Source organism: Haplochromis burtoni, unplaced genomic scaffold (assembly GCF_018398535.1).
Source record: "Haplochromis burtoni strain Fernald_Lab_line unplaced genomic scaffold, NCSU_Asbu1 Contig_373, whole genome shotgun sequence".
Lineage (NCBI taxonomy): Eukaryota > Metazoa > Chordata > Actinopteri > Cichliformes > Cichlidae > Haplochromis > Haplochromis burtoni.
The window spans coordinates 224,735-249,525 of NW_024582734.1; the positions used below are offsets into that span (position 1 = coordinate 224,735).

At 38.5% G+C, this 24,791-nt stretch overlaps 2 protein-coding genes across 2 annotated transcripts in view; both read right to left on the reverse strand.

The window, feature by feature from the left end:
* LOC102296359 (transmembrane protein 147) overlaps positions 1-7,776 on the reverse strand; it is an 8,815-nt gene extending 1,039 nt beyond the window's left edge. The window contains exons 1-7 of the mRNA XM_005943810.2: positions 7,653-7,776; positions 6,882-6,984; positions 5,740-5,809; positions 5,582-5,647; positions 5,311-5,447; positions 4,237-4,321; positions 3,891-4,012 (exon numbers count right to left, since the gene is read on the reverse strand). Coding sequence (XP_005943872.1) covers positions 3,891-4,012; positions 4,237-4,321; positions 5,311-5,447; positions 5,582-5,647; positions 5,740-5,809; positions 6,882-6,958 — 557 coding nt within the window. The 5' untranslated portion in view covers positions 6,959-6,984; positions 7,653-7,776. The remainder of the gene's footprint in view (positions 1-3,890; positions 4,013-4,236; positions 4,322-5,310; positions 5,448-5,581; positions 5,648-5,739; positions 5,810-6,881; positions 6,985-7,652) is intronic.
* A 1,527-nt stretch (positions 7,777-9,303) lies between these two features.
* On the reverse strand, positions 9,304-14,482 carry LOC121815926 (transmembrane protein 147-like). The gene is made up of 7 exons (XM_042228996.1): positions 14,359-14,482; positions 13,588-13,690; positions 12,446-12,515; positions 12,288-12,353; positions 12,017-12,153; positions 10,943-11,027; positions 9,304-10,718 (listed from the first exon to the last, which is right to left on the reverse strand). Exons 2-7 carry the CDS (start codon positions 13,662-13,664, stop codon positions 10,593-10,595), a joined length of 561 nt encoding a protein of 186 aa, XP_042084930.1. The 5' UTR covers positions 13,665-13,690; positions 14,359-14,482; the 3' UTR covers positions 9,304-10,592.
* Positions 14,483-24,791: the final 10,309 nt, after the last annotated feature.

Genomic DNA, 24,791 nt, shown 5'->3' on the forward strand with positions numbered 1-24,791 from the left:
ATATGTATATATATATATATGTATATATATATTATATATATAGTATATATATATGTATATATATGTATATATATATATATATATGTATATATACTATATATATATATATTTATATTATCTTTATTTACTCTACTATATCTTAGTTCCCTTGATTCCTTTACTAGATTCCAAACCGAGCGCGAAGGAGGCGGCCAGCGCCAACATAACGGGAGAGGACAAAACGGGAAAAACGTACCAAAAGCCACCCACAGAAGAAGCCACCAGCAACAAACACGCACACCAAGCCGCCGACCAACCACCACAAACGCCCAAGAGGCAACACAAAAAGAGATAAGAGAACGCAGACAGCCCCACCACAACACACAACCCAAGCCGAACAAACGCCAAAACCACCAGACACAGCGCACCCGAAACAGCCCCACCCCACCCAACCACACACGCAGCAGAAACCCCACAAACCAACCACAGAGAACAGGAAAGAACAAACAAGGAGAAGAGAAACAGAAAACCAAAAGAGAAAGCAAACAGAGGCATCCGACCCAGGGAAGGAAACACAGAAGGGACCCGCAAAGACCGGCCACGCGTGAACAGGATCGCGAGCCCGAATGCTGCCCCAGAGGGAGAGGAGGACAAAAAAAGAAACCCATAGAGACATGGGAACGGCTTCGCAAACATATCATAAAACACGCCCATAATCCATGTAACCCGCACCAGCAACCAGCACCCACTAAAAAGAAAAATTCACCGATGCAGAACAACCATCCCACAAACAGCCTATAAAAATCACTAAGCTAATATAAATATACTATGTTATAACAAAAAAAAGCCATATACTGGTTACAAATAACCGCTATATAAACAATATATATCACCTTACATGCCTATCATATGAAACCTAAATAAACCATACACCTCAAGAAATAAGATAATCATATAGGTTACTCTCAATATATAGATATATAATGTAGTATGGTATCATAAGAAACAATATTATATGCTACCCTACTATCTATATAGGTAACACATTAAACCAAGATAACTATGTATTAAAGCACAAAATGAACTATAATATATGATTACACTACAATAACACAACCTGCAATCCATATATAAGGTGGATAATAAATGCACAATACAAGGACTAATAATAATATAATGCGAACAATAACCAACTAAATGAATAATGATCAATATCAACCACGATTATATATATACTGTATACTGTCATCATCCATCCACAAAATAACATATTAATACAAAAATATAAATAAAATAGAATATAATTGCTAATTATATATACAGTAGATAAGATACACTCACTAAATAAATAAATATAATAAATATATATATCATACAAAATATGACTATAATATAAGTATTCATACTACATATATGTATTCATGTATATATGATACCAATATATATATATATAAATCACCTTACTTACGATATAAACTATTAATACTATATATATGATACTACAATATATCATATGAATATAATACTTATAATATAATATATAAATATATAATATATATATATAATAATTATACTAGTTTATAAATATATATATATATCATAGCAATATACAAATCCTATATATATATATAATATATATCATTATATATATACACGGAAAGCTTTCTCGACTATTAGGCATTGCATGAGACCTCTTCCAACAGCACCGCCATCAACAGTACTCACCCATTAGATTGGCTCATATGACGCCTAAAATAGCAATTGCGAACTGCACGGAGTTAGAACATTAGAAGTCTACCAAGCTTGGAAAAATACCAGTTAAGGCCTGGAGTATGCAAACGAACTAAGGCGGGCAGTTTCCCTCCTATAAGACAAGACTCGATGCACACCTCAATAAAACTTGCCATCGACCGAACTTACTATGCATAAAAGTGGAGTTTATGAATGAAATAGGATAGAAAGCATAGAGCGATCTATCTGGAAAATAATTACCAGTCAAAACGCGCCCAACTGTAATTAGCATTAGGTGCAGCTAACACTAGATGATTAGCTTACACTTCCATCATGACTTAACACCCGAATTAATACGTGATATATGCCATACTTGAGCTCATTCGAAATTTTCACCTCGTATCTGTATTATTCTGTATTCATTAATATATGCATGTAGATTCCCGAACTCTTAGGTGTCGTTGTGTGTTCACACAAGTGAAAACATACGGCGACATAGAGTCAGACCCCCGCACCTTTGTATAAGCTCTACAATCGCATCAAACCAGGAAAAACCTAATTAAGATGACAAAATAGTGTACAAGTTTATTTTACCAAACTAACAAAACATGAACTTACCCCACCAACAACGCTCAGCTACCAAACAAAGACTCTTCTATGAATGTTTAAAAGCCTTTGAAACCTAGAAACAAAAGCAAAAAAACTATACAATAGCTCTAGAGGAATTCCCAACTTCTTTCCTTTAAGTCCTTATAAGTAAGTGTCTCAGAAAGAGTAGAACCGTTGTTCTTTGTCGGGATTATCAATAGAAAAAAGGCCAAGAGCTTCTTTAACCAATTGTGGATATATGATCACCCTTGAACTCAAACAATAGCAAAGTTAAACACCACAAAAACCAATTTAACTCGTGTTTCATATGGACAGTTATCATAACAAGTCAAAATCAGCTTTGTGATCGAGTCCAAAACTAGTACAGTTTATAATCACAATAAAATATTCCTCCATATTTCAGAGTAACCAATTATTTACAGACTTATATCCATGCTTATATTTACCGTTCTGAAAATATAATATAAAAAGAATAAGACGAACAATTATTAATAATTTTTACTAACAAATTGAACATAATATACGGCACCTGTGCTAGATAAGCTTTTTATTTTATGATTTTACGAACATTATTTGTAATAATTTTTAAAATTGATAATATTACAGGCTTTGTGCTGATGCCTTTCATGAATCCTACACCTCCTAGATTTATATTGTTGGAGCATCACTGGTGGACTAATGCACTCCCACCTAAGTTGGACGTTTGGCTTTGATGTAAAATCAGAGTTACAAATATAACTAGGGTTCTATGCATTCTGGATAACTGCTGCAGGCAATGTGAAACACCTGGACAGTCACTGCACCCAACTGCGTCTCCTGTCATTTTGTCACGACTCTGAGTAACAGAGTGCAGAGAGTTGTGATCTATGAAGCCTCTGGGAGAGAAAAAATGAGCTCCAACTGAAGGGTCGAGGCTACTGGCACAGGTGGTAAGCACTGCAGCTAGCTAATGGTAACAACATACACAGTATGCGCTTAAAGGTGAAACAATGAAAAGGAGACGACTGCTGGCTGCTGCTCTTCCCCTGCACCCAGGTTGCACATGTAACTTTGAAGTACCTGCATGCACAGAGGTACCAACAGAAAAGGAGACGACTGCTGGCTGCTGCTCTTCCCCTGCACCCAGGTTGCACATGTAACTTTGAAGTACCTGCATGCACAGAGGTACCAACAGAAACAGTCCGTTGGTACCTCTGTGCATGCACATGATGGACATCCAGGTACCCCAGACAATCTCTGTTGCATTAAATGAAGTACCGAAGCAAAAAATTTGCATCAGGGATTTTTTTGTATTCGAGTTATTCAAGTTACTCAAATTGTTGCAAGTGTGATCTGATATCCTTCTGTCGGTGTTGTTCCTACATCTTCATAACAATGTTAGTCCAGGATACAACATATTACTGTACATACAGTAATATGCTTGCTACACCCACACAGGGCAGATAAATGTTAAATATATTATTGTAGGTAAAAAATGACTTTAATGTGGTAAAAATACAATAATTCTTATATTGTGTAAGCCTATATAATATAAGAATGGTAACATGAAATATGAAACATCCAAGACTTACTCCATTAAGAAGGCCTTATAGACACAGAGAGCCAGCAGCACAGTCACAGGCAGCCTGAAGCTCTTTGGAAGGTCGTATCGTGTAAACATCCATACCACTGATGCCGTAGCAATGTAATGTACCTTAGTAATGTACCAGAATAAAATCACTCATATTACAACAATGACGATAATGCCAATTATAACAAAGAAAAGAAACGCAGGAATGAAGTCGTTTAAACTTCAAATTTCTCTGAACATGCAAAGAACAAATTGTTTCTACTGTGATGTTTCTGTAAAACCGCTACAAACAAGATGAGTCACTAGTGTGAAAATATTAAAAAGGGAGAAGAGCAGCAGTCACTCACCAAACTAATGTTTGAGTCAAAGCTCATCTGGATGTATTTCCAATCAAACTCAATCCCTCTGGCTCCGACCCACAGGGGAAGACACCTGAAAAGCAGGATAGTGAATTATGGGACCTGTTTTTCATGTTTCACTCGGTGATTATATAATATGATTTTACATATATACAGTTCTTAATAAACTTAAATAGGCCACCTGTCATAAAGACAAAAGTAAATATTTTAGAAGTCTGTGAGAAACGTAAAACTGAAAATTATCGATAAGAGAAGAAACAGGTATGTTTGTTCCGCTTTTAATAGGAACAGTTGTCTTGGATATTTTTCTTTTACTTTGTAGTGAGGGAAAAGTAACAGGAAACTAATAATCAAAAAGCATGCTGCAGTAAGATATTCATTAACTGTTGCAACTTCTGTGTCCATCATGTTAATTAAGTTATCATTTACATGTTTTCTTATGTACTCCGTTAATATTCAAGGTAAATAACATTTATTTATAAAGAGCCTTTCACAGACATGTGGCCACAAAGTAAAATTTAAAAATGAAATACTATAAAAAAAAACCAATATAAAACAGGTTACGGATTTAAGTAATATTTAAAGTTATCAGCTTTAAATATTACTTAAATGTTATGTAGGATTTTTTTTTACTGTTGTCTGACTTAAAAACAAGGCAGCAGAAATGGCTGGTGTCATGGTGAAATGGTGTCATATACTGTGGGCAGTGAATGCATTTCATATCATTTATTTAAGTGACATCTTTCTAAAAGAAATGAGCAGGCAAAGGGATTTTAATGACTGAGCTATTTTCCTTCCCCTTAAATCCTCCCGTTATCACTGGCTCGATTAAAACCAGTTCCTCTCACAAGAACGGCACAGCCATGGTTAAGCAACACGGTTTCAGGTCCTCACGTAATGCTGCTTATGCTACAGAAAACGTCTCCTGAGCTTGTTTGAGCTTATGCAAACTTCACTGTGACAGCACATTAAAGACTTTGATCGTGTGATCGTACATGCAGAATGAGCCCCTGTTGTGTAGATGTGTAGCACATTTTGATAAAATGAGACGTTAGTGCTAACCTCGACATCACGAGCTCTGCTGTTGCCCAGCCCATGGCAGCCACCATGATCTTGTATTCTCCTTTGCCAGCGTTGCGAGACATAACGAGATGGAGGCCTAAAAGGTCTGCCAGGTCCACTGTGGCTTTCATGAATTCCTGAAACGCAAACAAGAACATTACAGCCTAATGCTAAAGCTGGTATTCTGTATGCTTTCCTTTCTCTAATGATATACACATGACAAGAACGATTATCTTCCTTTTTGGTGTTGTTACTGTCATTAAACACTCACCCCTACAAAGTCATACGCTCCTACTCCTCCCTCCCACGTGGGAAAAAATGTGGCTAGAAACAGCATCTGAAACCCAAACTTACTTATGTTAACTTTGTGCTTTTTTTCCTGCCTCAAAAAAATATGATCCATTTTCATAACCACAAAAAATGTATCACCTTACAAAGTTGGACAAACAGGTACATTGCTCCAGCTTGGACACATCTCCAGAAGGCATTGTACTCCGAGCTAAACAGAGAACATTTGTTCAAGAGGGTCAAACATAAGGCCCGGGGCCAGAATAGCCCCAGCAAAAAACTCCAATTGAGCCCACTGAACAGCTTAGATTATGAACTTATTATTATGCATTTTCATACATTTAACAGCTTTCCATATCAATAAAAAAACAGCTTACCATTCATACTATACAAAAGTAATTTGTATAGTATGAATGGTATTATACAGCTCACTTGCATCTTAAGTGGGTTGGACCAGTGAAACCTCCCTTTGTGCATTTAACCTCTTAAATAGCTTAATATTTCTTTTAAAGTGCTTAAATTAAGGAATAAATGCATAATTGTACAGAAAATGTAATAGTAGCTCATAGCCTAGAATACCCTGTAATTCTAAAAGACAAGGTTTTTGTTCATTTACGCTATATAAGAACCAGTCCATTTACATTTACTGTGTCGACTTGCATCTGGCCCTCGCACCATGTTTGACACCCCGAAATTAATAGACAAACAATTAATAGACAAAGGTTTCTGTTTTTCCACCATCTATTATATTATGTTTAAAAAACCAAACAAACAATGAGGCCACAGTTTTAAAAATAAAAAACTTCTGTAAATTAATGAAACTTATATTTTTTATAATTAGTCTTGGCAATCAACTAATAGAAATTATTCTGTAATTTTACATATTCATTATGTACTTTCACTGGTCCAGCCTGCTTAAAATCAACGTGGGCTGAATATAGCACATCATTTAAAATGAATTTGACATGCCTGAATTAGATGAACAGAGCTTTAATATATCCATGCAGTAATGGTGAGAGAAAGGGTTTACATTATGCCTTTAATGAACGTACTATGCACACTATGCAGGTCTAAGAGGATTATGTGGACCCTCTCCAAAAGCTCGAACATTTCTAAGAAGATTATTAGCAGACACTTCCCAGTCTGGCAACATATGTTACGACAAAGAAGAAGAAGAATGTGAAAGAAGGGTCTATGTGAGCCCATGTATGAGTGTGTTACTTGTAACTGCATTTAAATCTTATACCGTCAAGCATTACTGACTGATTCACACAGACACTTACAGGCCGCTGCACTTGTAGGTTATAAAGTACGGAAAATAGGCCAGAGCAAAACAGTTCCCAAAGTGAAAAAGTGTCATGATGTCTCGTCACAAAATGCAGCTTCCTGCAGAGAGAGAAAGAGAGAGAATGATCAAAGACTGGGGGAAACAATTGCATTAGTTTAAGTCAGTAAAAACACTTACTGTGTTAGAAAACAAGAGAAAACATCTCTTTGATTATATATGATACTATAGTGATTTAAAACACAGAAAAGCTGCTCACTCCCGCAGCAGACAAAAAGTTCGAAATATCTCACTTACGGGTTTGAATTAATATCAGTTACAGTTTAATAATATCTGCTGTATTTACCGTCACTGGGTTTTTGGTTCATTCAGCACCATTTAAACCTTAGCCAGGGTTTACTTCTTTACTGTAAAAGTATTTTAATATCAACTCCTCACTGATGACACTGCACTGATCGCGGGAATTTAAAATGTCAAAAATTCAAAGACAGTCTGCCGTCTCTGAGTGAGTCGTTTAGCTTGTGTATTTTATATGAATATTAGCAGAGCTACAGAGTAGTGTAGGGTCCTAAAGGAAATGAATAACCAGTGCATTAGCTAGCTAAGCTACATCCCGCACACCCTGTGCGGACACACCGCGACATCCAGCAAACAAACCCTCCGGCACCTTCTTTTCCTATGTTGTGATTACGAATCTCATTTCTTTCCTTGTTTTGACGTATCAAGACTTTTTAAAGAGAAAAGGAGAACGTTACTGCGTTTTAAATACCTGACAAGCGACACACCATGTATCCAGCAGCTCTCTAGCTGAATGACAAACGGAAGTAAGCTCAGCTCCACCTCGGAATGCATCCGACAATGCTCTACTTACTGTAGGAACCTAACAATTGGTTCCGGGGGCCTTTAGCGCAAAACTAAGGACTGTATGTATAAATAATCTGTGGCCCTGCTTCCTTTCTTAACCCATCTCCCTCGTGAATGATTGATTTTAATATAAGTAAATAAATCTACTTTGTTTCATTTATTGCATAAAAGGGCGTCAAAAGGCAATCCTAGCTTTGTAAGGCTCACATTTAGAAACTGCTTACGATAAAGACAACTGAACAATTCTTCATTGGAGCCATGTTTTATTTGCAGTAACGGACACAAAGCATCAGATTTCCTAATCTACAGTGTAATGGTTCAAAACATGAAGGCCAAAAAAATCGTAAGTGCTAAGAAATCTTAAAAAAATCATATTATAATAAATGCAAATAATAATATAATAAATCAATAATGATAATGTATAGATGATGATGGAGTTTATTCCTCAGTAACATGCCACTTGGCACATTTTCTTTTTAGCAAAATCACTAATTAGATCTTTAAAATTAAATTATCTGGCCTATTGGATTTCAGTGGTGAGAAGTGCAAGCCCTATCTTGGGACCTTGCCAACCTCGGGTAGTTTTTCACCAGTTATAACTTAATGAAACTTATAATAATGGTTAATAATGTAATTACATTTTTTTATTGATTATTATGAAAGCTTAAATGATTGTCCAAACTTTTAGATATAGTTCATATTCATGAAACTGTAATTCTAAAGTAGAGTCAACCTAAAAACAGAATGTTAAATTGCATTAGATTAAATTTTTCTAAATGTTATATGATATATTTTAACCTGTAGCTGCTCTGCTCTTCTCTCCACACAGCAGACTTCCCTGACATTTCTTCCCTCCCTTTCTTTTTCTTTTCTGGTGCGATTTTGCTTTAATGGAGGCTCGCAAAGGCCCTTCCCACCACTAGAGCCCAGGTGGTCAGTTATACTTCTCTTAATATGTTATTTAATTGCTTAAAACATCAAAATGATGCAATCTGTCTTCAGCAAACAAGAAATATATCGGTATAGACTGAGTATTTTAAAAAAAACTAAATAATATTCTTACGTTTTGAGAGCTAGAGTTGTTTGAGATGGTTGTTGAATTGAAATATTTTACAATAACCTTAACAGAGCCAACATTATAGGAGCCTGTATCACTGTAGCAGCAGCAAGTCATGATTTCATGTTAATGAAAAATTAATTATAAATGAAAAGCAAGGCAAACCAAAACAATTTATATGCTAGATGCAGAGGTTTAAACACAACAAATGAAACATCACCTGCACTTTTCATTTCAAAGTATCTACAACCTCAGAGTACACCATTGTTTTCAGAGATTGTTACAGTCATATTGCATAAAATGAAAGGATTAATAATATTAGAATCAAACTTAGAGGTGTACAATAATTAAATATATGCTAAAGAACTGATAGAACAAGCATTATTGTAGCATTTGATGTTAAGCTGCCAGTTTCATTCACTGAGGGGTTACTTGAATGCAGACAAAGTTTCTTCTGTCTGCGCAGTCCCTGATCATCCAGTGTGGTTTCCATGATGAAGGGGCGAGGATTTGAAAATAATTACCAGTTGGTAATTTGTTGTGCGTGTTCTATCTGCTAAAGAAAAAGTAGTGTATTCTTCTTTGCATTGATTTTTCATCTATCTTGTTTTTTATTCTAATTCTGGTTAGAGTCCCCCTAGTGGTGGAAGAAAAATCCACAGAATAGCCGCACCTTTGTATAAGCCTCATGGCTCAAAACCTAGGGAAAAAGTAGCGGCTTATGGTCCAGAAAGTACGGTATATGAATCCCATGAACTCAACAGCAGTTAAATCCCAAAAACTAATTTCAAACAATAAAGCAACAGTTTATCGAGTCAAAAATATTTTTTCCTAAAAGCTATTTCAGGTATTTTTTACAGACTTTTTATTTTATGATTTTACGAACATTATTTGTAATAATTTTTAAAATTGATAAATATTACAGGCTTTGTGCTGATGCCTTTCATGAATCCTACACCTCCTAGATTTATATTGTTGGAGCATCACTGGTGGACTAATGCACTCCCACCTAAGTTGGACGTTTGGCTTTGATGTAAAATCAGAGTTACAAATATAACTAGGGTTCTATGCATTCTGGATAACTGCTGCAGGCAATGTGAAACACCTGGACAGTCACTGCACCCAACTGCGTCTCCTGTCATTTTGTCACGACTCTGAGTAACAGAGTGCAGAGAGTTGTGATCTATGAAGCCTCTGGGAGAGAAAAAATGAGCTCCAACTGAAGGGTCGAGGCTACTGGCACAGGTGGTAAGCACTGCAGCTAGCTAATGGTAACAACATACACAGTATGCGCTTAAAGGTGAAACAATGAAAAGGAGACGACTGCTGCTCTTCCCCTGCACCCAGGTTGCACATGTAACTTTGAAGTACCTGCATGCACAGAGGTACCAACAGAAACAGTCCGTTGGTACCTCTGTGCATGCACATGATGGACATCCAGGTACCCCAGACAATCTCTGTTGCATTAAATGAAGTACCGAAGCAAAAAATTTGCATCAGGGATTTTTTTGTATTCGAGTTATTCAAGTTACTCAAATTGTTGCAAGTGTGATCTGATATCCTTCTGTCGGTGTTGTTCCTACATCTTCATAACAATGTTAGTCCAGGATACAACATATTACTGTACATACAGTAATATGCTTGCTACACCCACACAGGGCAGATAAATGTTAAATATATTATTGTAGGTAAAAAATGACTTTAATGTGGTAAAAATACAATAATTCTTATATTGTGTAAGCCTATATAATATAAGAATGGTAACATGAAATATGAAACATCCAAGACTTACTCCATTAAGAAGGCCTTATAGACACAGAGAGCCAGCAGCACAGTCACAGGCAGCCTGAAGCTCTTTGGAAGGTCGTATCGTGTAAACATCCATACCACTGATGCCGTAGCAATGTAATGTACCTTAGTAATGTACCAGAATAAAATCACTCATATTACAACAATGACGATAATGCCAATTATAACAAAGAAAAGAAACGCAGGAATGAAGTCGTTTAAACTTCAAATTTCTCTGAACATGCAAAGAACAAATTGTTTCTACTGTGATGTTTCTGTAAAACCGCTACAAACAAGATGAGTCACTAGTGTGAAAATATTAAAAAGGGAGAAGAGCAGCAGTCACTCACCAAACTAATGTTTGAGTCAAAGCTCATCTGGATGTATTTCCAATCAAACTCAATCCCTCTGGCTCCGACCCACAGGGGAAGACACCTGAAAAGCAGGATAGTGAATTATGGGACCTGTTTTTCATGTTTCACTCGGTGATTATATAATATGATTTTACATATATACAGTTCTTAATAAACTTAAATAGGCCACCTGTCATAAAGACAAAAGTAAATATTTTAGAAGTCTGTGAGAAACGTAAAACTGAAAATTATCGATAAGAGAAGAAACAGGTATGTTTGTTCCGCTTTTAATAGGAACAGTTGTCTTGGATATTTTTCTTTTACTTTGTAGTGAGGGAAAAGTAACAGGAAACTAATAATCAAAAAGCATGCTGCAGTAAGATATTCATTAACTGTTGCAACTTCTGTGTCCATCATGTTAATTAAGTTATCATTTACATGTTTTCTTATGTACTCCGTTAATATTCAAGGTAAATAACATTTATTTATAAAGAGCCTTTCACAGACATGTGGCCACAAAGTAAAATTTAAAAATGAAATACTATAAAAAAAAAACAATATAAAACAGGTTACGGATTTAAGTAATATTTAAAGTTATCAGCTTTAAATATTACTTAAATGTTATGTAGGATTTTTTTTTACTGTTGTCTGACTTAAAAACAAGGCAGCAGAAATGGCTGGTGTCATGGTGAAATGGTGTCATATACTGTGGGCAGTGAATGCATTTCATATCATTTATTTAAGTGACATCTTTCTAAAAGAAATGAGCAGGCAAAGGGATTTTAATGACTGAGCTATTTTCCTTCCCCTTAAATCCTCCCGTTATCACTGGCTCGATTAAAACCAGTTCCTCTCACAAGAACGGCACAGCCATGGTTAAGCAACACGGTTTCAGGTCCTCACGTAATGCTGCTTATGCTACAGAAAACGTCTCCTGAGCTTGTTTGAGCTTATGCAAACTTCACTGTGACAGCACATTAAAGACTTTGATCGTGTGATCGTACATGCAGAATGAGCCCCTGTTGTGTAGATGTGTAGCACATTTTGATAAAATGAGACGTTAGTGCTAACCTCGACATCACGAGCTCTGCTGTTGCCCAGCCCATGGCAGCCACCATGATCTTGTATTCTCCTTTGCCAGCGTTGCGAGACATAACGAGATGGAGGCCTAAAAGGTCTGCCAGGTCCACTGTGGCTTTCATGAATTCCTGAAACGCAAACAAGAACATTACAGCCTAATGCTAAAGCTGGTATTCTGTATGCTTTCCTTTCTCTAATGATATACACATGACAAGAACGATTATCTTCCTTTTTGGTGTTGTTACTGTCATTAAACACTCACCCCTACAAAGTCATACGCTCCTACTCCTCCCTCCCACGTGGGAAAAAATGTGGCTAGAAACAGCATCTGAAACCCAAACTTACTTATGTTAACTTTGTGCTTTTTTTCCTGCCTCAAAAAAATATGATCCATTTTCATAACCACAAAAAATGTATCACCTTACAAAGTTGGACAAACAGGTACATTGCTCCAGCTTGGACACATCTCCAGAAGGCATTGTACTCCGAGCTAAACAGAGAACATTTGTTCAAGAGGGTCAAACATAAGGCCCGGGGCCAGAATAGCCCCAGCAAAAAACTCCAATTGAGCCCACTGAACAGCTTAGATTATGAACTTATTATTATGCATTTTCATACATTTAACAGCTTTCCATATCAATAAAAAAACAGCTTACCATTCATACTATACAAAAGTAATTTGTATAGTATGAATGGTATTATACAGCTCACTTGCATCTTAAGTGGGTTGGACCAGTGAAACCTCCCTTTGTGCATTTAACCTCTTAAATAGCTTAATATTTCTTTTAAAGTGCTTAAATTAAGGAATAAATGCATAATTGTACAGAAAATGTAATAGTAGCTCATAGCCTAGAATACCCTGTAATTCTAAAAGACAAGGTTTTTGTTCATTTACGCTATATAAGAACCAGTCCATTTACATTTACTGTGTCGACTTGCATCTGGCCCTCGCACCATGTTTGACACCCCGAAATTAATAGACAAACAATTAATAGACAAAGGTTTCTGTTTTTCCACCATCTATTATATTATGTTTAAAAAACCAAACAAACAATGAGGCCACAGTTTTAAAAATAAAAAACTTCTGTAAATTAATGAAACTTATATTTTTTATAATTAGTCTTGGCAATCAACTAATAGAAATTATTCTGTAATTTTACATATTCATTATGTACTTTCACTGGTCCAGCCTGCTTAAAATCAACGTGGGCTGAATATAGCACATCATTTAAAATGAATTTGACATGCCTGAATTAGATGAACAGAGCTTTAATATATCCATGCAGTAATGGTGAGAGAAAGGGTTTACATTATGCCTTTAATGAACGTACTATGCACACTATGCAGGTCTAAGAGGATTATGTGGACCCTCTCCAAAAGCTCGAACATTTCTAAGAAGATTATTAGCAGACACTTCCCAGTCTGGCAACATATGTTACGACAAAGAAGAAGAAGAATGTGAAAGAAGGGTCTATGTGAGCCCATGTATGAGTGTGTTACTTGTAACTGCATTTAAATCTTATACCGTCAAGCATTACTGACTGATTCACACAGACACTTACAGGCCGCTGCACTTGTAGGTTATAAAGTACGGAAAATAGGCCAGAGCAAAACAGTTCCCAAAGTGAAAAAGTGTCATGATGTCTCGTCACAAAATGCAGCTTCCTGCAGAGAGAGAAAGAGAGAGAATGATCAAAGACTGGGGGAAACAATTGCATTAGTTTAAGTCAGTAAAAACACTTACTGTGTTAGAAAACAAGAGAAAACATCTCTTTGATTATATATGATACTATAGTGATTTAAAACACAGAAAAGCTGCTCACTCCCGCAGCAGACAAAAAGTTCGAAATATCTCACTTACGGGTTTGAATTACTATCAGTTACAGTTTAATAATATCTGCTGTATTTACCGTCACTGGGTTTTTGGTTCATTCAGCACCATTTAAACCTTAGCCAGGGTTTACTTCTTTACTGTAAAAGTATTTTAATATCAACTCCTCACTGATGACACTGCACTGATCGCGGGAATTTAAAATGTCAAAAATTCAAAGACAGTCTGCCGTCTCTGAGTGAGTCGTTTAGCTTGTGTATTTTATATGAATATTAGCAGAGCTACAGAGTAGTGTAGGGTCCTAAAGGAAATGAATAACCAGTGCATTAGCTAGCTAAGCTACATCCCGCACACCCTGTGCGGACACACCGCGACATCCAGCAAACAAACCCTCCGGCACCTTCTTTTCCTATGTTGTGATTACGAATCTCATTTCTTTCCTTGTTTTGACGTATCAAGACTTTTTAAAGAGAAAAGGAGAACGTTACTGCGTTTTAAATACCTGACAAGCGACACACCATGTATCCAGCAGCTCTCTAGCTGAATGACAAACGGAAGTAAGCTCAGCTCCACCTCGGAATGCATCCGACAATGCTCTACTTACTGTAGGAACCTAACAATTGGTTCCGGGGGCCTTTAGCGCAAAACTAAGGACTGTATGTATAAATAATCTGTGGCCCTGCTTCCTTTCTTAACCCATCTCCCTCGTGAATGATTGATTTTAATATAAGTAAATAAATCTACTTTGTTTCATTTATTGCATAAAAGGGCGTCAAAAGGCAATCCTAGCTTTGTAAGGCTCACATTTAGAAACTGCTTACGATAAAGACAACTGAACAATTCTTCATTGGAGCCATGTTTTATTTGCAGTAACGGACACAAAGCATCAGATTTCCTAATCTACAGTGTAATGGTTCAAAACATGAAGGCCAAAAAAATCGTAAGTGCTAAGAAATCTTAAAAAAATCATATTATAATAAATGCAAATAATAATATAATAAATCAATAATGATAATGTATAGATGATGATGGAGTTTATTCCTCAGTAACATGCCACTTGGCACATTTTCTTTTTAGCAAAATCACTAATTAGATCTTTAAAATTAAATTATCTGGCCTATTGGATTTCAGTGGTGAGAAGTGCAAGCCCTATCTTGGGACCTTGCCAACCTCGGGTAGTTTTTCACCAGTTATAACTTAATGAAACTTATAATAATGGTTAATAATGTAATTACATTTTTTTATTGATTATTATGAAAGCTTAAATGATTGTCCAAACTTTTAGATATAGTTCATATTCATGAAACTGTAATTCTAAAGTAGAGTCAACCTAAAAACAGAATGTTAAATTGCATTAGATTAAATTTTTCTAAATGTTATATGATATATTTTAACCTGTAGCTGCTCTGCTCTTCTCTCCACACAGCAGACTTCCCTGACATTTCTTCCCTCCCTTTCTTTTTCTTTTCTGGTGCGATTTTGCTTTAATGGAGGCTCGCAAAGGCCCTTCCCACCACTAGAGCCCAGGTGGTCAGTTATACTTCTCTTAATATGTTATTTAATTGCTTAAAACATCAAAATGATGCAATCTGTCTTCAGCAAACAAGAAATATATCGGTATAGACTGAGTATTTTAAAAAAAACTAAATAATATTCTTACGTTTTGAGAGCTAGAGTTGTTTGAGATGGTTGTTGAATTGAAATATTTTACAATAACCTTAACAGAGCCAACATTATAGGAGCCTGTATCACTGTAGCAGCAGCAAGTCATGATTTCATGTTAATGAAAAATTAATTATAAATGAAAAGCAAGGCAAACCAAAACAATTTATATGCTAGATGCAGAGGTTTAAACACAACAAATGAAACATCACCTGCACTTTTCATTTCAAAGTATCTACAACCTCAGAGTACACCATTGTTTTCAGAGATTGTTACAGTCATATTGCATAAAATGAAAGGATTAATAATATTAGAATCAAACTTAGAGGTGTACAATAATTAAATATATGCTAAAGAACTGATAGAACAAGCATTATTGTAGCATTTGATGTTAAGCTGCCAGTTTCATTCACTGAGGGGTTACTTGAATGCAGACAAAGTTTCTTCTGTCTGCGCAGTCCCTGATCATCCACGTGCTGTTTGTCCCACAGTGTTCCCAGTTGGACGGACAGTCCAGCAGCATATCTTTGGGACCTGGTTTGTCTCCAAAACCATTTTCCTCCCAGGAAGCGCAAGCCAATCCAAACCTGAGAAATACAGGACAAAACTGGGAGAGTCACTCCTGGCTGTGGAAGTGTTGGTAGTTTTTTGAGAAAGCTGAAAAATGCAAATAAACTGGCAAATCAATCAATTACTGACAAAAAGATTTATATTTGCAAATTAAGCCAGACACAAATGCTGATTACTAAGGCTTTAGTGAAGCTTTTTCTGAAATGAATATTGATCCTTTTTTTAAAAATAAATAAATAAATAAAATATATATATATTTTTACACGCACTTCTTTTCTAGAGTATACATTTTCAACGCATTGGACATGAAAGGACATCTCCACAGCACAGCCTGGAATTTATGCCTTAAAGCACTGAACTAGTAGAAAGAGTAAAGCCACTTGAACGTGAACTCCTCTGGTGTTTAATGCAGAATCTATGAACAAGTGATGCATTTAGAAGAACATCTATAATTCAAAACTAATAAACTCAAACCTCATCAGTGGTTGCTCTGTAGATCCTGTCTCTGACATAGTTGTACTGAGAGACATCGGTCAGGCTCAGGAGGTCGTACGTACAGCCAGCACATGATGCTTTCATCTCTCTGCAGTGAATCAAGGCGTCCTCCCATGTCTTGTTCTCATTCACCACCACCAGGTTGTCAACAAAACAAAAAGGGTTAAACTTTTCAGAGCAAGCATAGCCTACCCAGCCTCCGATAAAAGCATGCAAAGAGCCACAGTCTGCAGTGAGTGGCTGTCCTGGTGCCCAGTTTCTGTAGCTAGATGCTAAACTACCCGTCCAGTTCCAGGTCTTGCCTCCCACTCGATACAGTCCAATCCAGCCCCGTTTGTCAACATCACCTGAGTTTACCTGGGTGACAGTGGCTAGGTAACCATAGTTTTCCATACAGTACTTTACAGCATCATATCAACTGAGCATAACAGTGTGATACTGGATTACATCACCTCGGGAACAGTAGACATTATTGATACTTGAACATTGTGCACTGTACCACATGAGGTCATCTCCTACAACTGCACAGTAGTCCTGCTGTGCAGAGGCCCATTTGCTGGTATGTGAGAGGTCATCACCTGAGACACCTTCACCTGTTCTGAAATCAACACAACAATCATCTCAAAATCAGCAACTCAGTTTTGTCATATTTACATAAACAGACATGGATATTGACATAAAGGTCATTTCAAAATTGACACTCACCTTAGATTTATAGACTTCCAGAATGAGTCATCTTCAGGATCTCTGAGCAGACCAATCCAAATGTTTGGGATATTCCTTTGGACCAAAAATGGTATAATAACTTTCATATTTATCATGTCCCAAGTAGCCAAGTCAACATAATGTGTCTGGCAGAATAGTCTTGCTTGTGTCCAGTTCCTTTTCCCAATAAAAATTTGTGTGTCACGTTTAATGTTTCCTTGTAAGCCACAGGCAGCAATGAGTACGAGGCAAAGTGCCAGTTCAAAGTTGCTTTTCCCCATATCTGCTCCTGTTTGGACAACAAGCCACACAGATCAGTTTTCAGAGATTGTATTTGCTGTCAGTCAGTTTATGATGTGATCCGTGGCTGCTGAACAGCAATCACCCTGCTTTTATAGCAACCAGCTATGTGATCAGTGCCACCTACACACACCTCAACATCCAGCTTACCAATAGGAACTCTGCACAATTTCAAATACATTTCAAGTGGCCCTGTTGTTGTACTCTCCTGTTGTCACCTTTGACTTTGTTCTTAAAGATGCTTTCCTTTACAACTCAAATTCTACTGTGACACTATATGTTTTTAGTTATTTGATTAATGCTAGTTTTATTGATGTTTGTACCAATCTTGCAGGTATTCTAGTGTGATCATTGCATACCAGTGAAGCGGTCTGCATTTGCATGAGTTTTCTGAGGTTTCTCCTGTTTCCCTCACAGTACACAGACAGAAGGTTAAGTTGATTGAAGGGTCTAAATTAGGGGTTATATGTAGAAGTGAGAGTATTTTTTTCCTGTCTGTCTCTCTGTGATCAGTGATATTTATTCTTTTCTGCCCCCATATTCTACTACCTAATGAATTACCATTTCCCATCCCCAAGAAAGACTGAACTGGCATAGACAGCCTCAATGACTACAGGCCTATAGCCCTCATGTCTGTAATCATGAAGTGTTTCGAGCACATAGTGTCTCTGCACATCAGAGACTGTCTACCCCCCGTCCCTCGACCCCCACCAGTTTGCTTCCAGACCAAATCGATCCACAGAGAATGCCACCACCATCACCCCTCACAGAGAGTTGAGCTATCTGGAGAGCAGGAAGAGCTACATGAGGATGCTTATTATGGATTACAGCTCAGCGTTCAACACCATAATACCAGAAATCCTCACCGCCAAATTGGACCACCTTCAGATCCTCCGTGATCCTCCTGGATCAAAGTTTTTCTTGCAAACCGGTCTAAATCAGTCCAACTCGGCCCCACCTCTCCCCCCACTGTCACTCAGCACCGGATCCCCTCAGGGCTGCGTTCTCAGCCCCCTGCTGTACGCCCTGTACACATATGACTGTACACCAACCCATCCAACCAACGTCTTTATCAAGTATGCCTATGACACCACTATGATTGGACTCTTCTCTGTTGAGATGAGACAGCGGACAGGGTGGAGAGAACTTGTCCCGCTTGTGCTCATAACCGGAAGCTGAACGTCCTTAAAAGAACTCATAATGGACTTCATGGGGCACAGACAGGCCCGCTCCACTCTCATTAGAGAGAGAGCATGCTCTCCTACTGCCTGGGTGTTTGGTACACAGTGCGCACTATTGAGAACAGGAAGGCTGCTCAACGGGTAATTAATACCACCCCAAAAATCATTGGCTGCCCTCGGCCACCCCTGGAGGCCATCGCCAGATCCTCCTGTCTCAGAAAAACCAGGACCATCAAAGGTGAGCCCCTTGCACCTGACCCACCACCTGTTTGTGTCTCTGAGGCACCGACCCACATCTCCAGACAAACTAACAGCTTCTTCCCCTGGGCCATTCAAACCTTAAACAAACACTATGCCCCCACATTCACACTATGATGAGTGAATGTGGCCTAATCTCATTTGTTTCTAATGTAAGTAAATGGAAATCATGAGAAAAAAGTTAAATAAACACACAAAGTACAACCAGTGGAGTAAAAGGCTCTGTTCCTCTGTGTCTTAAAGTTTTAAAGAGAGAAAGGAGAAAGTAAAAGAGCAAAGCTATAGACCCACAGCCTCATGGGTTCCAAGATTTACCAAAACTGCTCAGATGTAACTTTAAGTGAAAAAGACTTTTACTTTATTTTTCAAAAAGTTTAAAAATTGATCTATTAAGATAAAATAGTTGCTTTTGTGCGGCCCCTTTTTTCTGAAATATTCAACAGACTCACGACAAAGACGACTGGCAAACATGTGCAGGGAAAATCCACCAATGATCATCATGAATTCAGTTCAAGTCAGTTTATGTAGCTGATTTATGACGTGCAGAAGTCCACCCAGGGATGTGCATCATGAACAGTCCTGAATAGTACAGAACCTGAATGTTGCATCGTCAGTTAAACATTATTAGTAACAGAGATCTGTGAAGATCTGCTGCAAACACAGAGGTCATCCTACTGTCTGCTGTAATCAGTCAACTTTTATTCTTACCTTTAACAACAAAGTCTTCAACACTAATGTCAACAGACAAACATGACCTGAGTGACCAGGACAGGCTTGAGTTTGTGTTTGAGTTCTTACTGAAACGATTCAGGATTGTTTTGCATTTTAAACTTGTAACATCTAAATTTGATTTACACACACAAACACACACACGTATCCCACTTGTGCGTATTGTGTTATTATGTAAGCTCACCTGCTGCTTGTGGTAATAAGGCTCATTTAAAGCTTCCGCCTGCGGCAAAGAAACCCCAGCTTGTGTTTTTCTCCCTAATGTTGAGTCTCGTAATGAACTACAGTAGGGGACTGCTGTGTGGACGGAGGCCAGCTGAAGCAGCTCATTTGTTAGTGTAATTATTCAGCTGCTGACTTCAGTGTATGGGACTGAAAAGCTGTTGTTCACACCTGCAATGTGTTATTTGTGTGATAAGCCGTTCAGATCCACTGGAAAGCAGAGAATGCTTTTCAGCTCCTGGAAGTTTTTCATCTGCGAGCTGCACTGTCCTCTGGTCCTAAACGAATGCAGTGGAAACTGATTCTACAAAGGCCCAAAGAGGACGGAGGTCTAGTATTTATGCAATCCAGGAACATCCGTGCCCTTTGTGCTGTTCTGTCCACAGTTATTTGGGGAAATGGGATTCTGGGCTGTAACCACAATACTGCAGTAGAAGCTCCCGCTGTGCCCCGGGGCTGCTGGGAGATCCATTCGGCAGATATGATTGGTACCTTTGCACAGGCTAATAAACAACTCCACAAGCTGCAAAGATTTCTTTGTTACCCTCGCCTGCACGCTGAAGAAATAAGCAAAACATAGCGGCTATTTCCTGATTGTTTTCTACACTGTACTATCTGAGCATGAAGGAGCGTGACATGTATTAAAGTATATGGCCTAAACTGAGGGCGAATCAGGACGCGTGATATCCCACCCTGTGTTCTCAACAGACAGTCTGTTATCACGAGCTCTGATGTGACTTACGGTCTGCAGTCCTCATCATAGTCAGCCTGTCCACGTTCCCTGAAAGCAAAGAGCTCACGTCACTGCTGAAACACACCAGGCTACAGGTCTGTTAGCGATGCTGAGGGTTGATTTTTTTTTTTTTTTTGCAGGCACATTCAGACAGTGTATCCAACTACAACAGGGCTGTCGAACTCCAGGCCTCGAGGGCCGGTGTCCTGCAGGTTTTAGGTGTCACCCTGGGTCAGCACACCTTGACCAAATGATTAGTTCATTACCAGGCCTCTGGAGAACTTCAGGACATGATGAGGAGGTCATTTAACCATTTGAATCAGCTGTGTTGGATCAAGGACACGTCTAAAACCTGCAGGGCACCGGCCCTCGAGGCCTGGAGTGTGGCCAGGGGTGTCACACTCCAGGCCTCGAGGGCTGGGTACTTCAGACCCAGCAACACACTCAGACAATAACTAGAACTGAAGAAGCTTCTCGGATGAGAGGTGAAACGTCTTCAAGCAACTCAAAGAAGTCCAGACGCTTTTCTTTCCACGCTGTGGGCAGGTTTTATGCCTGAAACACACTGAACACATTTACAGGTCACATGCCCCGATGCTCAGCCCCAGACTAAGCTTTCATTGGTTGTTTGTTCACATGCTCACATTCTGTGCAGTTTAGGCTGATTTCTTTGGATATTGATGAGTTCAAATTAACTTTTTTCCTCAGCTCTGAGGAATGAATAGATACTGCTGTTCTCTGATCTCTCACTCCACTACCACCAGTGCCAGATATGATCACAGAGGTCCTGCGACTGTCATCAGCCACAGACGCACTGTTCATGGAGCTTTTCAGAGAAGTCAGGCTTGAACGTGTTACGGTGCTGCACAAGATGATGTTTTTCAGCCGTACATCTAAATGTGGTTCCAATAAGTTTATTTGAATTTCGAGCTCCAGTGACTGAACCTGAACTGGAACACACAGACACAGTAACTGATGGTTAAAAAGATGCTAGGGCAGGTCCTGACTTAAACACAGGGTGGTGGGGTGTGGAAAAGGGCTCAGGTAAGACTGGCTGCAGGGGCCCGGGAGCCCCGCCCCTCCCTGAGCATAGTTCTGCTGCAGGTTACTTCCTGTTAAAAGGGTGTTTTTCCTTCCCACTATTGTAGAGTGCTTGCTCACAAGACATTTATAGTTTTCACTGTAATTATAAAGCACCACTGACACCATCAGTGAACTGGTGCTATAGATGGGTCTTCTCTGGGAAAATAACCCAAACGGCAGCAACATGGCTCTCTTCCTGGTGCTGCTGAAGGTTGTCACTGTCCCCCTGGCTGAGGTCAGCGTTATCTTGGATTCCAAAAGGTTTCATGCCATCCCACAGAGGTCGATTATCTTGTTAACAATTTCACTTCTTTACTACATACGAATCTGCTCCTCTGAAAAAGAAATTCTCACATCAGAGGTATAACTTTCAAACACTCACCTGAAAGCAGATGACTCGTAATCTGGAGAGTCACAAATTTAGAGGATCATCATTTAGCCTGGAGAAATAGTTTGCTGCTTTATAAGAAAGCCCTCCGCAAAGCCAGAACATCTTACTATTCATCACTGATTGAAGAAAATAAGAACAACCCCAGGTTTCTCTTCAGCACTGTAGCCAGGCTGACAAAAGTCAGAGCTCTTTTGAGCCAACCATCCCTTTAACGTTAACTAGTAATGACTTCATGAACTTCTTCACAAATAAAATTTTTATCATTAGAGAAAAAATTACCAGTAATCATCCCACAGATGTAATATTATCTACAGCTACTCTTAGTACCATTGATGTTAAGTTAGACTCTTTTTCTCAATTGATCTTTCTGAGTTAACTTCAATAATTACTTCCTCCAAACCATCAACGTGTCTTTTAGACCCCATTCCTACAAAACTGCTCAAAGAAGTCCTGCCATTAATTAATTCTTCGATCTTAAATATGATCAACCTATCTCTAATAATCGGCTATGTACCACAGGCCTTCAAGCTGGCTGTAGTTAAACCTTTACTCAAAAAGCCATCTCTAGACCCAGCAGTCTTAGCTAATTATAGGCCAATCTCCAACCTTCCTTTCATATCAAAAATCCTTGAAAGAGTAGTTGTCAAACAGCTAACAGATCATCTGCAGAGGAATGGCTTATTTGAAGAGTTTCAGTCAGGTTTCAGAGCTCATCACAGCACAGAAACAGCTTTAGTGAAGGTTACAAATGATCTTCTTATGGCCTCTGACAGTGGACTCATCTCTGTGCTTGTCCTGCTAGACCTCAGTGCAGCGTTCGATACTGTGACCATAATATCCTATTAGAGCGATTAGAACATGCTGTAGGTATTACAGGTACTGCACTGCAGTGGTTTGTATCATATCTATCTAATAGACTCCAATTTGTGCATGTAAATGGAGAGTCCTCTTCACACACTGAGGTTAATTATGGAGTTCCACAGGGTTCAGTGCTAGGACCAATTCTGTTTACATTATACATGCTTCCCTTAGGCAGCATCATTAGAAGACATAGCATACATTTTCACTGCTATGCGATGACACCCAGCTCTATCTGTCCATGAAGCCAGATAACACACACCAATTAGTTAAACTGCAGGAATGTCTTAAAGACATAAAGACCTGGATGGCCGCTAACTTTCTGCTTCTTAATTCAGATAAACTGAGGTTATTGTACTCGGCCCTGAAAATCTTAGAAATATGGTATCTAACCAGATTCTTACTCTGGATGGCATTACCTTGGCCTCCAGTAACGCTGTGAGGAACCTTGGAGTCATTTTTGACCAGGACATGTCCTTCAACGCACATATTAAACAAATATGTAAGACTGCTTTCTTCCATTTGCGCAACATCTCTAAAGTTAGAAATATCCTGTCTCAGAGTGACGCTGAAAAACTAGTTCATGCATTTATTACTTCCAGGCTGGACTACTGTAATTCATTATTATCAGGATGTCCAAAAAACTCCTGAAAAGCCTTCAGCTAATCCAAAATGCTGCAGCAAGAGTCCTGACAGGGACTAGAAAGAGAGAGCATATTTCTCCTGTTTTGGCTTCCCTTCATTGGCTTCCTGTTAAATCCAGAATTGAATTCAAAATCCTGCTCCTCACATACAAGGTCTTAAATAATCAGGCCCCATCTTATCTTAATGACCTTGTAGTACCATATCACCCTATTAGAGCACTTCGCTCTCGCTCTGCAGGCCTACTTGTTGTTCCTAGAGTATTTAAAAGTAGAATGGGAGGAGAGCCTTCAGTTTTCAGGCCCCTCTTCTGTGGAACCAGCTTCCAGTTTGGATTCGGGAGACAGACACTATCTCTACTTTTAAGATTAGGCTTAAAACTTTCCTTTTTGCTAAAGCATATAGTTAGGGCTGGACCAGGTGACCCTGAGCTGGACCAGGCCCCGCCCCTCCCTGAGCCTGGTTCTTTCTTCCTGTTAAAAGAGAGTTTTACCTTCTCACTGTCGCCAAAGTGCTGCTCATAGGGGGTCATCTGATTGTTGGGGTTTTGTTCTGTTTCGTTTGTGTTATTGTAGGGTCGACCTTACAGTATAAAGCGTCTTGAGACAAATGTTGTTGTGATTTGGTGCTGTATAAATAAAACTGAATTGAACTGTATACAAACATGTCAGACCACACTACACTTTTGAAATCTAGCTGACTTTGTGTTTAAAGTCCAAACTGTTGCTCAGCTCACGGATGGTCACCATATTCTCTGGAAACTAGTTCAACCAAGCCTGATTTTCTTTACCTCAGCTGCCTCAACTAAACCAGAAAATCAGTATCAGATCGTGGGGATCACAACATTTGTTAATCATTCATGACCCCCTTTGCAGCTCGTACTGTAGCTCTTAGACTTGTATAAGACGATTCTCTGAACTTTTATTGAGGTCTAAGTCTCATAATATATTTTCTGATTTGACAGCTGACAACTTTACTGTGTTAGTCGCTCAGCTTTGTTGTTATCCAGTCTATTGTATTTTATAATTGCCACCTGTGTGCTGACTAGATCTCTGAATGTGAGGCTTTTGTTACTACATCAAGTGAAATAAAATCAGTGCAACAGA

Excerpts from the sequence above, each read along its gene's own strand:
- LOC121815926 (XM_042228996.1), bottom strand. The coding sequence starts at position 13,664 with ATGACACTTTTTCACTTTGGGAACTGTTTTGCTCTGGCCTATTTTCCG. Across the intron at positions 12,516-13,587 it reads ACCTACAAGTGCAGCGGCCT|CTCGGAGTACAATGCCTTCT; the intron begins GTAAGTGTCTGT and ends TTCTCTGTTTAG. Across the intron at positions 10,719-10,942 it reads TTGACTCAAACATTAGTTTG|GTACATTACATTGCTACGGC; the intron begins GTGAGTGACTGC and ends TACATTACTAAG.